The sequence below is a fragment of the Apteryx mantelli genome, chromosome 15, assembly GCF_036417845.1.
Source record: "Apteryx mantelli isolate bAptMan1 chromosome 15, bAptMan1.hap1, whole genome shotgun sequence".
Lineage (NCBI taxonomy): Eukaryota > Metazoa > Chordata > Aves > Apterygiformes > Apterygidae > Apteryx > Apteryx mantelli.
The window spans coordinates 21,399,776-21,414,805 of NC_089992.1; the positions used below are offsets into that span (position 1 = coordinate 21,399,776).

At 44.4% G+C, this 15,030-nt stretch overlaps 1 protein-coding gene across 1 annotated transcript in view; it reads right to left on the reverse strand.

Annotated features, from left to right (window-relative positions):
• Positions 1–10,634: 10,634 nt before the first annotated feature.
• The window catches only part of DAPK2 (death associated protein kinase 2), a 57,545-nt gene continuing 53,149 nt past the window's right edge, over positions 10,635–15,030 (reverse strand). The window contains exons 10-12 of the mRNA XM_067305272.1: positions 11,889–11,978; positions 11,632–11,712; positions 10,635–11,077 (exon numbers count right to left, since the gene is read on the reverse strand). Of these exons, the coding sequence (XP_067161373.1) occupies positions 11,003–11,077; positions 11,632–11,712; positions 11,889–11,978 (246 nt within the window). The 3' untranslated portion in view covers positions 10,635–11,002. The remainder of the gene's footprint in view (positions 11,078–11,631; positions 11,713–11,888; positions 11,979–15,030) is intronic.

A 15,030-nucleotide genomic window follows, 5' to 3' on the forward strand; every position in this document is an offset into this window, starting at 1 on the left:
CACAGTCCCAGAATGACTCTGCTGCAGAGCTTCTGTCATTTGGTGTGTTATGGCTGCAAGCCTAGACATATTTTTCTTCATTAGCACGTACCATCATTAACTTGAATGTGGAATGAGAAAGACACTGATATTACATGTGGCCAAGATAAAGCCCTACACTAAAAGAAAATTTTAGGTGCCTGCTAAAATACTTACTATACAATTTCTTTAAAAAAGAAAAAAACCCACAAAAATAACAAAAAGTCCCTCAAAAATAACAAACTGCATCTTGGTCAAGGTTTTAGAAGCAATAGCCGAGAGTAATATGAACTAAGATGATTTAAACTTTGTTAGTTATTACCCTGTTTTATCAGAGTCTTCAATTTGGGTGCTGAGACTCAACAGGGAAAGCACCTCTTACATTCCTATCCAGCTACACTGCCAGGTCCCAGTACGGTGTAATACACAGTACAACAAGTGTTGCCATACGAGAGGTATCTGCATGAGCTGATGCCGTCTGTATAACTCAGGAGCAGCGAGTGAAACGGCATCAGATTGATTTACAGTCATTTAGAGCCATGTGTTCTGACAGCTTTCCTGGAAAGCCCCGCTAGGCTCATTTTATTCCAGAGTAGGAGATGCAAGCAAAGACATAGCTTACCTGTTTTGGGGGTGCTTTTTGGTCCCATTTAAGGCAGCTTTTTATTGAGGAAAGCTTGCTTGCCCCTGCCACCTTGGAGGAGGCTTTTGTTTTCCTCCTCCTTTCACTGGCAGCTAATTCTTCTCACAGGTGTCCCCTGATGGCTGTGTACGGCTTTCTCGGCACTTGCAGCAGTACGGGGTCAGAAGCACAGGCCAGACCCCGCTAGGGCCTGTTCAGCAAGTATTGGCCTTCAGCTACCGCGCTGGAGCCTGAAGGATTCCCGCAAATACATTCAGTCCTTTTACGAGGTTGCAGCGAAAGGCCCCGCAGCTGGAGGCCCCCTGCGCGAGGACAGCGCAGTTCAGACCGATGAGGGTTTCATCGCGCAGTCTGTTTCTTCCAGGCTCAGTTTTGCAGACGTGGAGGCAGGAGGAGAACACCGCCACCACAGCCTCAGAACAGTATTTTATCTGCCGCTTGCCCGCTAGAAGTCTTCACAGGCAGGACATGCTTCTCGGTGCAGTACGCACCTACGTGTACACCTACATATTACCTTGTCAGTCGCCTTGCCCTCGGTCTGGGGGGATGTAACTTATGGGGCAGAGAAAGCTGCCTCCCTAGTGAGCACCTCTCAGACCGAGGGCACAGAGCTGCTTCAGCTGTAGGCAATGAACCGCTGGTCAGCGACCTCCAGAGCAGCTCTGCGACAGCCAGCCCCAGAGCCCGGGGGTTAGTCAGAATTTCAGCATGTTTTCTAAGCAGCTTCCAGGTCAGCAAAAATCTCTCAAGAACAGGTCCGTTTCCTTCCTTTCTAAATACTCTTTGTGGGGCCGGACGGCTGACCTGCACCTCCTAGACGATCACTGTCCTTTCTGGGGCCTTACCAAGTCCCTGCGGATCACCCAGCTGCAAAGTCGACCAGAGACCAGGCTTCCCCTTGTACACGAGCAGCAACAGCAGCTGACAAAGGGAAAGGGACAGAGGCTTCAGATCACAGCAGGTCGAATGTATTTTAATTAATCTTAATCACAAACAGTGCTGGAAGCTGAGGCATGACAGACGTCCAGAGCAGACTTTCAGGAGGAGCATGCAGTCTTGCTATTACCTGCCTACCCAAAAGGTGCTGCAATAACAGAGCATGCAGCTTGCACTAACAGCCTACCCAAAAGGCACTGAAAGTCACTTCCCAAACCTGCAGGGTGCATTACGGCCTTGCTATTTTTGTCATGGTCAGGTCTTGTTTTCTATTTCAGGTTAAAGTTGTCAGAAGAAACTTACTGCCCTCTTTTTCCTTTTTATTAGGCAATTTTTCTAGCAGCAAAATAGGCTCACTGGCTAGGCAGTCTAATGTGTTAGTCTACAGCATTAGAGTTGCTCTTACACCTGTGTGATACTGTCTGATCTTCCTTTGACATAGGCTGAAAATTATGTGCACAACCTCCACAGGCTGTTGCAAACGCTGAGCCGTGCAAGTGAAGCATGACATCCAGTGGTGGAACAGCCGGCATTACCCCACATGCTGCTCCGGCCCTTCTCTAACCTTTCTGTTATCTGAACTTCTGAAAAGTGAAACCCGTCTGAATGGTCCATTAGGATTTGCCTGGCTCAGTGGAGCTGAAGCCATTAAACAGAATAAACGTTACATTCATCATCATTAATGCAAAAAAATCCCAGTCACATTTGTAACAATCTGTAGCCTCTTGAAATTATTTTCAAAACAAAGAGAATAAACATCTGGAATTCTCCTGGTGTGACTTTTTAAAGAAATAAATAGCCAGTGCTCTTTGAAACAAAAAATCTGCATGAGAGTACAGACTGGGGCAAGGAGGAAGAGGCAGGAGAGGTGGTATGGGAGGAAGACGGCAAGGACTTCGAAAGCAAGACAGTAAGAAAGAAACTCATGCTGGTCTTGGAAACGTACTCCCTTTCTGACATTTTAGAAAACATATTCATTTGTTTGTTTTCATTCTGTTTCCTAGAGATTTTCTTCAGAGCCATTTTCCTTCAAGGCTGCTGTTTCTCAAGCAGTTCAGTCCCTGCCTCCCCCACCATCCCAAGCGATATATTCCTAAATGGAACATATCCACTGAGCTTTGTGAACATTGAATTTTTCTGTCTCCTTCCACCTATGCTGCAAGAAAAAACCTCTTCATTTATATGAAAACGGTGCCACCTTTTTCCACACTATTTTACAAAAAGTATAGGCTGTCAGATTTTCCTTACGGACGTATGGATCTTGTTGACAAATCTATCTCCACCACTTAGTCTAAGCTACCATACGCAGTCTGGGTCACTGCAGGTGCATCCTGCCCACGTCTGGGAGTCCACAAGAACTCTGCCACTGAACGAAGCAGCATCGATACGTGCTGATGTTCAAAACCCTTGGTGCACATTCGCAATTACTCAGCATATCCAACAAACTGCCCACCTTCTGAAATGCATTAAAGACCCACGAGACAGACACTGAAGAATAATTTTGCGGTCTCTGCAGTTAAGTGCATGATTAAAGGTGAAGGCTGTGTTCTTGAATTAGCACATCATAGGTCCTTGGTGCTGTATATATACACCAGGTTAAGCTAAACAGCTGGAGGCATCATTCCTGAAACACACTGAATGCTTTTCAGGACCATTTTAAATAAAAGCTTTTCTATTACTTTTAGGCACCTGGTCAGAAGTCTGAAATCACTTTAACCATGACAGAAAAAAATTTCCATAGTTCTCGATGGCTCCTGGATTACTCATGGAATAACAAAGCTTTCCCATGACAACTGACTAGCGCTAACCCTCCACCCCACTTCAAATTCTCTGTTTGACTTGTAAAGATCACTGTTATTAGTGCTGAGTGAATATAGTTCTCTAACCTAAGGATTAGGGTTTTCTCACCTTTTCCCAGGCGGGAACTCTGGTTGCCACTACAAGAACCATTTATGTATTTCACATTAAAATGTTCATAGCTTGAAAGCACATTCCATTACTGGTTCAAAGGCTTCAGTTTTAAAGCAAAAGGAGGTTACCTCAATAGACTCTGAGCACTAAGAGCCAGGAAATCAATTCTTCAATGTAGATATTAGCTGAACTGGGAAAAGAAACCACAGGGAGGGAACCTGCACTTTCTGCTCCAGAGAGCAGAAGCTGGAGGACAGATCCAGTTCATCCTCATTGCATGCAACAGTCGCACGCTGACATGCAGAAAACACTGACCCCTCTCCTGTGAGCAGCATTAGTCAAGTTCCTCTGACCACGGTCTTAAAAAGGCTGTTTGTGAACTATAGCAAAAGCCGAAGTACTTGTAACTCCATGTGCATATGGCTATTTTTATCTCTACGTAATAACACTAGGATACATTAGAAGAAAACTGTAAACTGCCTTAAATGTTCTAATAGGGCCAAAAGCAGAGATTTAAATCATTTTATACAGCTTGCCCTGGTAACTGATCAGTCATTTCCTTTGCCGCAGTCCCATTTATAATGCAATTAAAGTGGCTTTGAGTAAGTAGCTTCAGAAAAATCACATTCTCTTGTATAATTTTTCCTGTTCCAACATCATGCATGTCAAATGAATCCTAAACAAACACATTTGCATAACAGCAGATCCCTGGGCCCCAATCCCAAGCCTGTTAAACTGCAGGCTCTACTTCTGGCCCCGGCTTAGTGGCAGAGCATCGCCGGTGAGCGACCTGCCCCCAGCCAGCAGCCAGCTGTTGGAGCTGCTCGCGCACGCGCCTGCCCGCTCGACGTTTGTCCGGATGCTCTGCAGACCCCTGCAGGGCTCCTCCCCAGCAGCAGAACCAGCCACCAAGAGACCATCTGAAGCCTCTAATTCATTGATTTTCCTCATAACAGTAGACCAAACATAAATAAAGGCACAGGTACACACTGTGCACAGACATTGCTTAGCTAAGTATTGACTTCGACCACCATGAGCTTTCCGAGTGCTCCTGTGCCGGGCTGAGGAAAGCCTTTCTTCTTGCTTCGATCCAGGGGCAGACGCGAGGAAACGGAGTACTCTGGGTGACAGAGCATCATTACATATTCCTAACTTTTCTGGGCTGTCGGCTTTGAGCCATTCGCATTTCAAAGTCAGACTTCACTTGTGGCAGACTCTTGAAAACTTTATTTTGTGTGTGCGGCAGCTTTTAAAGCCCGAGCAGGAGCCGCGAAGAGACTAAGGCTCAGCACTGAGACCAAAACTCCATCCATACATTGCTTTTCCTGTTGCAGGAATCACACGGCTAAGACCAGACTTAATGTAGTATTTCCTGTCCTTTGTCAGCTGAACAAGAGGCTTTATGTTAAATTTTAAATAGACTTTTCCATGTTTGAAAACAATAAACTTCATAAAATTCAAGTTTCATAGCAATACAACACATTTTATTTAGAGTAAAATGATTAAAAAAAAGGCACCTGAATTACTTAAAAGCTGATTTGCAAATAACTGTTATATTAATACAGTTTACACACACTATTACAGGATACCTCAAACAATCATTTATAAGAAAGCAAGCATCATATGTAGCTCATGAGGTTAAATTTTCCTTGGAAAGAACAAGTATGTTAGGAGCTACTAATGTGACACAACTTTTCCTGTCTAATTTTGTTGAGCTGGTACTTCCCAGCCCCCAAAAGCCCTGTGAGGGAGCGGACACATCCCGGCTCGGCCCCGGCTGCACTTCCTCGCCCTGCCCCAGCCGCCCAGGGCCTTTGGGATCGTTAGCGGCCGCCTCGTCAGAGGGGCAACGGGCCCCAGGTGCGGGGGCCACAGCTGCCCCCCGCCTCAGCCAGCTGCCGCCTCAGCTCCGGAACATTCCAGAAGGAGGGAGCTCTCCCTTAGCAAAGCCTGGGCTTCGGGGGAAGACGGGAGGCTTTTAGGGAAAAAACACAAGTCTGGGCAATGTCAGCCACTCACGGAAGGATCCCATGGAAAAAGGAGACAAAACCCTCCCGCTCTTTCCAGTTCCAAGCTGCACACTGAAGCACGCTTTGACTTACAGCTTCCCCAGCGGTAACTACCAGGGAAGGGACCTAAACACCCCTCGACCTCGCTGAGGTTTACAACAGGCAGAAAGAAAGGTTTCCGGGGGATATAAATCCAGGATTAACTAACCCAGTGACCGTCAAGGCTTTTGTCACAGCAGTCTGACATCATTTGCAAGGGAATCATAATTAACTCTATCAAATATTTAATTACTTCTTTTTTTTCTGCGACATACTTACAACACTTAGGTAGCTCCCCCAGCCTACACCCAAACGCAGACGGGAATACCGCCTTCCGAACAACAAAACAAAAAGGAGCCACTTACCAGCAGACGAAGGCACGCAGGGCAGAGCGGAGCGCAGGCCAGGAGCAGCGCGTGGAGCGGGCGCCCGCGGGGGCCATCGCGCCCCAGGAGCCCCGGCGAGCCGTGCTGCGACCGCCCGCTCCCCCGCCCGCGCCCCCGCCGCGCAGCTCCCACACCTGCCCCTCGCCGCTGCTCCCCGGCCCCGTTGCCCTGCGATGTCCGATTTCGCGGCAGGGCGGAGGGAGCTGCCCTTCCCCGGCAGGCAGGCAGGCAGGCAGGCCCTCGCCCTCCTCGCACCGGCTCGGCCACGCGCGAGGAAGGAGAAACGACACTCTGCCCGCTTTGCAAAATTTTATTAGCAAATCAGGATAACAAATATATTTATCATTTCTGACAGTCTGTAGCATTTCCAGACACATAAAAATTGGAGTATTTCTCTTAATAAAAATATAGGCGTACAGATTTAAAAACACCATCACTAAAATAACAATAAAAATATTAACTTATTTCAATAAAAATATTTATTTTTTTCAGACTATCACTTTCCTTTACCTCCAGATTCCTTACTGGTCAAGAGTAACATAAACAGATTTTTCTGCCCCACCACAGCAAATCCTTTAAGGTACAAGTGCATTAGATCTCCTCTCCATTCTTTTGGTTTTTTCCTTAATGAGAAGGCGCCTCTAGGCCGTCCAAGGACAGCTAACGATGAAGAATGAAACTCGCCCTGCACGGAGAAGGTATCACCCGGTTCTGCAAGCGCGGTGTAATCAGACTATGCCTCCTGCAGCCCTGGGGGCCGCGTTTCGCCTCAGGGCAATATACAGGGTCAGAAACACGGAGAGTGAAACACAGGGTAACGATGAATCGCAAACGCTAATGCCGAGGTTACGCGGCCGCAGCACGCCCCTTCGCGGGGCAGCCGGGGCACGGCGCGGCCGGACGCGGGGCCGAGCCGCGGGGCGCACGCAGGGGCCAGCCCTGCTCCTCCGTCCCTCGTCCCCGAGTCAACGCTCCCGTCCTCGCCCGAGCGGGGCAAAGTGAAGGCTAAAGGCCAAGCGCCACGAGCTGCCTGCCATGTCTTTATTAAACACCGCCTTCGCATCTTCTGTTAACAAAAAATACAAAGAACTGGGAACAAGTTTCCTGCGGTTTCTACCCGGAGCTTATGGCTTCACCCTGCCTTGTCTCTGCTTTTTTGGTGCATCCCGTCATGCTCAATAATTGCTAGGATTTTGCATAAGAAGAAACACCTCTTCTCAGTGCGTGCACAATTCTGATGCAGCAACCTCACAGCTACTTAAATAGCACTTCTGTGAATTCAGCCCCGGTTATGTACAGGTCCCACAGTCTCCGATCTGGAAACTGATGGTGCTTCAAAACTCCAGAAATTCTGTAAGATTCCACGGGCCCCAAACTTGTTTGGTTTTCCATGGCCCTGGGAATGGACAAATGCATGGGGCAAGGAAAGCAGAAATCAAAATTTGGTAGGTAAGCTGGGGAGCCAGTGATTATCCAAATATATTACTTTTAATATTCTATTTATGAAAGATGCCCTGTAGACATTGAAGCAATAGTTTTTCCCATTACTGTTCCCTCTTAACACATGTATTACTACAGCACTCTGTATGAATTTAAGACTAAGAAAATAATTTTTCCTTTTTTGTTACACTGTTTTAATATATATACAAAAAGCAGCTAGGTGAACAATATACTGAAAATATGTTCTCTCATCTACAGGAGAATGAATGGTAAAAGCAATTCAAACTCAAATTATAAGGAAGAAAATTCTCATGTTAATTAAAAGACAGTAAAATATGAATATGGTGACAAATATAAAGCATATCAAATTCAAAAAACATGCTGAATATGAGGGACAGAACTTAAAACCTTTAACAAGGCTGTACATAATTTCTGAAAACCCATGTTTAAACATCAGGATTGTTCCACTGAAGAAAAGAGAAATTATATTTCCCTTGCCCTTCTTAGGTAATTAAGGTATAATATACCACAGAGAAGCCAAGCGTACTTTGGTTGGTCCCTGCTTTATGGATGCACGGTGCAAAAAGAACCCAATGTTCAGCAGTTCATGTCAAACTACCTCAATGGAAAAAGGAATTCAGGCCAGAATTTCAGGAGATGTGAAGAGCCCCGTAACTCATAATGCTGTGCAAACAGTATAGTGCAGTTAGGCATAATTTTAAGCACATATGACCAGGTGCTTTGCATTTGTAAAATGTCCTTTATAGACGAGAATGCAAAATCAGATTCCCAACATGCTAAAATAAATACTAACATTTAGCAATTTAAATAAATCACGATCACTCTCATACTTGCATCAACTTCAAAGGTTATTTAACCTTGTAGGAAGCGAGCGCTGCATTGAGAGCAAACAATTAAAAAATGGCAGAAACATTGTTCTGTAAATACTTGGCCTGCTCTTCGACATTTGTTAAAGCGTTGTTTCTGCAAAGAAACGCTGCTGCATGAGCCAAACGCAGCACTCTGCGATGCCACGCTGGTGCTGAGGCCAGGCAGCTGCCGCCGCCACCGTCATACCTGGCCTTGCTAAAAGAGGAGCTGACCTCACTGATAAATCCCTTCTGTTGCTTAATACGTTTTCTAACAGTCAGTCTAGGGAGCGGGAAAGGGGAGGGGGGAAAAGGGAACCACCAAGAGAAGTTCAGTTTGACAAAGACACAAGGATATCTAGTTACTAAAAACATGAAGCCTTTAAGCCTGGGAGCCAGGAAGGTTCAAATCAGAGTCTCAGCCTGCTCAGGGGCGCGAAGAGCCAGTCAATTTGGTAAGAAAAGGTGGAAAACAGTAGCAACAACGGAGCTGGCCCTCAGCCAGCGTTAAATTGTCACAGCATCCCTGACTTAACACGGAGTTAAAAGAAAGGTAGGCTGGCTGATGACCCACCTCAAAGTTAGTACCCAGCTGCCTGCAGTGAGGTAAGGCTTACCAGAAGAACAAAAACTATTAGAAAATCTAGATGGGGGATAACATCTGTAGCTGTGCAGTTCGGACCCTCCCCGATTGACCAAGACTACCTCACCGTCATTAGGAAGAAGAAACAAGCTAACAAACTCTCCCACATTGTTAACCCAAGCAGCAGATTTGAATTAAAATCCTAATAAACAAAGGCTGTTTCTTGTTTTAATACAAATTAGCAAATGAAAATAAACCTTAAACTAATCCATAATACTCAGCCTGATCTGCTAATACCTACTACTCTCTCCGCCTCGCTTGGATTCTTCCTCATGCAAATTACACAGAAAGCTCAGAAATCACCTTTTAAATGAATGCGAAGAGAAGATCATGCACCACTTATCCCTTGACCAGGCACATTTCACAGGCCGTGGCAGCACAAGACATGAAATAAAAGGAAATTAAAGAAATAGTATCAAAATGCAGCATCATATTTGCTGAAATATTCATTCTCTTGCTTCCATAATCGCTATATCTAAATTCTCTCCTTCCTCCAACCTTTCCAGTCCTTGTTCACTTCCGCTCCCTACACGTCCTCTTCTCTTCATTCCTCCTCACTGCTTTTCTCCCCATCTCCTTCCTTTTATGTCTCTTCCCTCAAATCCTGCTTTCTGCTTCTCAAATCCTACTTTCTGCCTCTCTTCTTCATTGCTACTTGTACATTTCCTTCCTTTCATAGAAATACTTTCTCTTCAACTACATTTTTATCTCTGCCAAGCAAGGATACAAAGCTATAAATAAACCTAGCTTATTTTAAATTCTCTCAGTGAAATGAAGCCAGGCAAAATTAACCTGATGTTAATTTTCAGCACCAGTTCACACCTTCAACTCTAAAACCGAAACCTTGAAATGACCACCATGCAGCCAACAAAATCAGTTTCCTTGTCAATCTGTAGTTGTTTCTAGCAGGCTTTCTTTGTGATTTTTAATTTCTTAAATGGCAAAATAAATACAAACTTTTAACAACTACAATATTAAATCCCTAAGCAACAGCGTAGTCTATGCACGTTTTTTGTACCAATTGAACAATACTGGTTTAGAAACTAATATAGTTAAAATGATCAACTTCCTAGCACAAAGAAGTTATATCAGTATCAAAGTGCTTATATCCTCAATTTCGGTTGCAACCCCCTTGAATAAAACACAGATGTTTGTTGTTTGGGTTATGTGTAAACAGGGGTTAATGAATCTTCAGTTTACTGACAATAGGTTAAAATAATAGCAAAGTCTAATAAAGACTATTTCTTGATGTTTCTTGAGAGTGTGTGTGTGTGTGCGCAAGTCCATCTGTCCGTCCATCCTGCTTTGGTGAAGCATCCCACTGTCACTCTAACAATGTTGTATTTGGGTGCAGGACAACCTCTGTAAGTCACTACAGAGTTTTTCTCTTTTTTATTAAAAAAATACCCTGTCCCAACCCCATCCTCTCAGTTGCAAGAATCAGTTGTTCTCAAAATGGCAATGGCAGCTGTGTTAGCTTTCTATCAGCTAGCCAACGGTGTGGCCAGAGCAGAATTTGTACTGGAGCAGAGAACAGCATGCTGTTAGGTCCATGAAATCAAGGTCAGGACATGTAACGGCACTGTGATTTTCTCTTGAACAACAGCAATAACAGGGTAATTACTGCACAGAGCTAACAATACCTGTCAGGTATCTGCCACCAAATATTTATACTATTAACAAAAATAAAAATTGCATACAAAATTTCCAGAAGACTCGATAACAATTTCCCTGCCTGCGATAGTAATGCACAGTCTTAATTGTTGTGCGGAACATGAACTATGCTGCAGGAAAAGATCATCAGTGAAAACCCTACATCCTGAGTGCAGTTGGTATCACAAATAAATTGAAGTATGAGTGAAAAGCACAACATATAAAAGCACTCCAATGCTGTCTGTGCTGTGGCATTTCCCTGGGAATTCAGATCCCCAATTTTATAAAATACTCAGCAGACATTTAATAACAAATCTCCAGCTGTTGGCGTAGTTTGAGAAGTGAGAAGCATCATACCAAGGATTCAGACAGTAAGTCAAGGTCTGCTGTCAGGCTGCTTTTTTCAGCAAGGATGCAAGTTTCCTCTGCCCCTCGCCTGTGGAATCCTAATTACACTATGATATGCTGCTTCTCCTCTGATGAGTGCCGTTTCTTTGTGAAAGATCCTCACTGTCACTTTCACAATGTGTCTGAAATAAAAAGGCCACAATGTTTCAGTCACATAAATAAGACACCATGCTCCTAAATGAGATGTTCAACTATTTTTAGTGTATCATCTTCTGAAAAAAGTAGAATTAACAGAAATATCATGGTGATTCTTTGCAGAATGCCACCTGCACTGCAGGGTTCCCCATCCTCCATCCCTCCGTCGGCCACAAGAGCAGTGCAGACGCTCTCCAAGACTGCTGATTTCTCAATCTGACAGCATGGTCACTGCTATGGTACCCAAACACCCTCGGCAGCCTCCATGCTGCTCCTTTATATAATAATTGTGGCTAGCACTTATATGGTTTACAAAATCACTTGCCTAACACTCCTTGCCTAACATTTCCGTAGCAATAGCACAACTCAAATGGCAGCATTCACAGCACATGAGGGATGCCATGGTCTGCTCTGGTTTCCCAGACAGCTGATCTCTCTGCTCAAACCACCCTGTTGGTTTGTGTGCCCGTGTGAGGACAGCAAAATTCGCTCCCCAGTAAACTGGGTCCTTCCCTTCTCCTCGGGTGTGAAATGTACCTACCAAACTTTCATCCTGTATTAGGACCTTTTCCACCCGCGAACGAGACAAGTGGTTGCAAATCGAGACAATACGGTAAGAAAGCTATGGAGAGAGGGAAGAACGAGAATTTGACAACACGCTTGCAGTGCAGATGTACCCAAATACATTTATCTACTGCATCTTACAATTTTACAGCACCATTCAAGCTCTAGCTTGCCCCTGATCCCATCAGGCTAGGGAAGCCTAACGTGACTGGGATTAAAGGCCTGCTGTCATACCTTCCATCGCCTTCTGGCATATTGTCTTTTGAAGTTTTCCAAGTTAACAACAGATTCTCGACGTACCAAAGCCTGTTGCTTGTCCACTGGCTGGAAGATAAAAAATGGTAAGTTTATTGCTTGGCTCCTTTTGGCACATAAAATACATTAGGTTCTTTTTTTTCTGTTGTAGAGCTGACTGAAAATAATGCTGGAGAGGCTGTGGATTCATACAGGTAAAAGCAGAAGAAAAAGAATTAAATCACTGAGTCCAGGACAGGACCCCTTTGATTTTAATCAAAATCCCCCAAACTGTCCACAGTAAACATCTCCAGTTTGTCCACTCATCACACTTGGCCCCGTCTGCAAAATTGTTCTGAGGGCTCCACTGCTGCTGCTTTCTAGCCGCTTGTCCTGGCGCATGAAAAGCATATCAGGGGCACAGACTTGGCTCCAGTCTCCACTTCTGCCTACCCTTTCCATAATGATCCACACAAAAGCAAAAAAAATGGCCTGGGAACAGCTTTTCCAGCCAAAGGACAGGACGAAGGACAGCTGAACAGAAGAGGGAGTTAACTAAGGAGATGCTAGAAGATGTAAAGTGATGCCTCCACTTTGCAAAATCAAAGTGCTTCTCACTGCACACCTGCACCATTTTCTCTGTATTAAGGTGTTGTCAGCTGGCATTTATTTATGTCTGTCTTTTTGAAAGGCCCTGGGAGAGCCAGGAAAAGTTTCCCCAGGGGCCTGACAGAAAGGAGACGGAGCTGTTGTCAGCGCATCAACACCTTTGCAGCCCACTGCTTCTCAGGGGTTTTGCACATGCTGGCTAGAAATAAAGACAGAACAGAAACAAACCCAGTATCGTCACACTGCTGAGGTCCCACACTACCTTCTAATTGCTCACAGACAGATTTCCACATTTTGCCTTTCACAAAGATACAGAACGAAGGATACATTAGAGCCCTTTCCTACATTCCAGTCTGAGACTTTTCATTTTATTCTAACAAGTCTTTTCTGAATTGTGCTTTTATAGCTTTTTCTATCAGTCTGATTTAATCATCACAGAAGGAAAGAAAAAAAACCTTGTTCCATGCTAGAGAGACTTCAAAGATGCATAGATAAGTCCGAGGCATTCATTGTTTCAGATCTGACATGGAGAGCATGGAACATTAATGTGAATGTGAAATACGGAATAACTTCAGAGAGCCCTAGCTGTACTCTACAACCAACAAGAAATTGGTATCAAACAGTGGCCCTCTCCCTGTGTCCTGCAAAGCTGGTAAGTGAAACCTTGACTGGCTATCCAAATCACAGGAAGGCTCAGGTAACCTGTGACTGGGAGGAGTCTGCTGCAGTTAGCCTGAGACTGACAGATCGCAGGCAAAATTAAAAGGTGGCCCAAGAAAAGTAAATCCATGACCAGCTTTGGTCAGCACTGGATTTGCCAGGAAATATTACATTTTCATGGAATAGAATCAAGCAGTGAACAAAAGCTTTTCACAGAATCACTGAATGGGTGAGGTTGGAAGGGACCTCTGGAGATCGCCTAGTCCAAATCCCCTGCTCAGAGCATCGTCAGCTAGAGCAGGTTGTCCAAGACCATGCCCAGTTTGAATATCTCCAAGGATGAAAACTCCAGCAGGCAACCTGTTCCAGTGTTTGACCATCCTTACAGTAAAAAAGCTTTTTCTTATGCTTGATCTGAATTCTTGTTTTTCAGTTTGTGCCCATTGCCTCTTGTCCTGGGCATGGCTAAGAAGAGTCCGGCTCTGTCTTCTTTATTCCCTCCCATCAGGTATTTACACACACTGATGAGATGCCCCCGAGCCTTCTCTTCTCCTGGCTGAACAGTCCAGTGCTCTCAGCCTCTCCGTACGTCAGATGTGTCAATCCCTTAATCATGCTAGTGGCCCTTCACTGGACCTGTCCCACTATGTTCTGGCAAAGTCGTCATAATAAAATGGGAGAATGTTAGCCGTGATTTAATATCAGTTATCAGGATACATGCCACATAATACTTGAGAAGGCTCACCCAGGCTTTGTCCTTTAACCACAGCCAGAGTCTGAGAGCACAAGATACTGATTCTCTGCCAGTAAATATAAGAGGAAAGAACTGCAATATTTGAGTACTGAGAAATGGAAAGAAAGAAAGAAATATCAGAATTCAGATACCTGCCTAACAATTTTGGGTGCAAGTCTGGTGTCAAGGAGCAGATGTTCTGAAAGCCATGACACACAGCCCTTCTGAAAATGAAGCACCTTCTAATTCCAAAACCACATCAAAATTTGCACAGACCAAACAACTATGTCTAACTGGTAATGAGATAAAAAACAAATGTGCTAATACAGATCTAGTAAAAGTGAGACAAGAAAGGCCAAAAATCAACCTTTCAAAGATTATGGAGTTTATGGGATCACAACTATCCCAGCAGTTCTGATTTGCTTATGTAGGCGGTGGATAACCCAGAAATGTTTACACTGGACTGAACCAGAACGCAACCAGGGCAGCCAGTTAAAGAAGCAGAATGAAAAACACATCAGTGAGGATTTAAACGTTTTCTCAGGAAAATCATTGATAATGTTTATGAGACAACAAATTCACTCTTCTCCTCAAACGCTGCGCTGGGCAACAGCCAGCTCTGTTTGCTGGAAACCAACAGTGTACAAAAAGTGCACAGTTGTGGAACATAACTTGCCAGAGGCCCTGCAACATAGGTGTAGCACACTTGTTGATGCACTCCATATATTTTACTTTAAGAAAAAAAGGGAGAACACAGCAACATACTGAGTTTTAAACACCATGCGCAGATTGAGATTCACCGAAAACCTGACCACTAGTAGCTAAGAGTTCACACCTTTCCATTGTAGACCTTTAAAAAATGCTTTTTTTTGCAAGAGCCAAATACAGGTAACTTGAATATCTGTCATTAGTCAGTCACAGCCTGATTAACAGAGGGACAGCTCCATTTCAAACGGAAGTTCTTGGTTTTGAAACCCACATCACCACCGTGAAGACCCTTGAAATTCAGTATATTACAAAGGAGGAATATTCCTCTAGCAGCATTTAACACCAAATCCAGCATGTTTAGGCCATCAGAGGGCAAGAAAACAATTTAAAGATGACAAATTGAGGGGGAGTATGATAAATACACCTTAACTG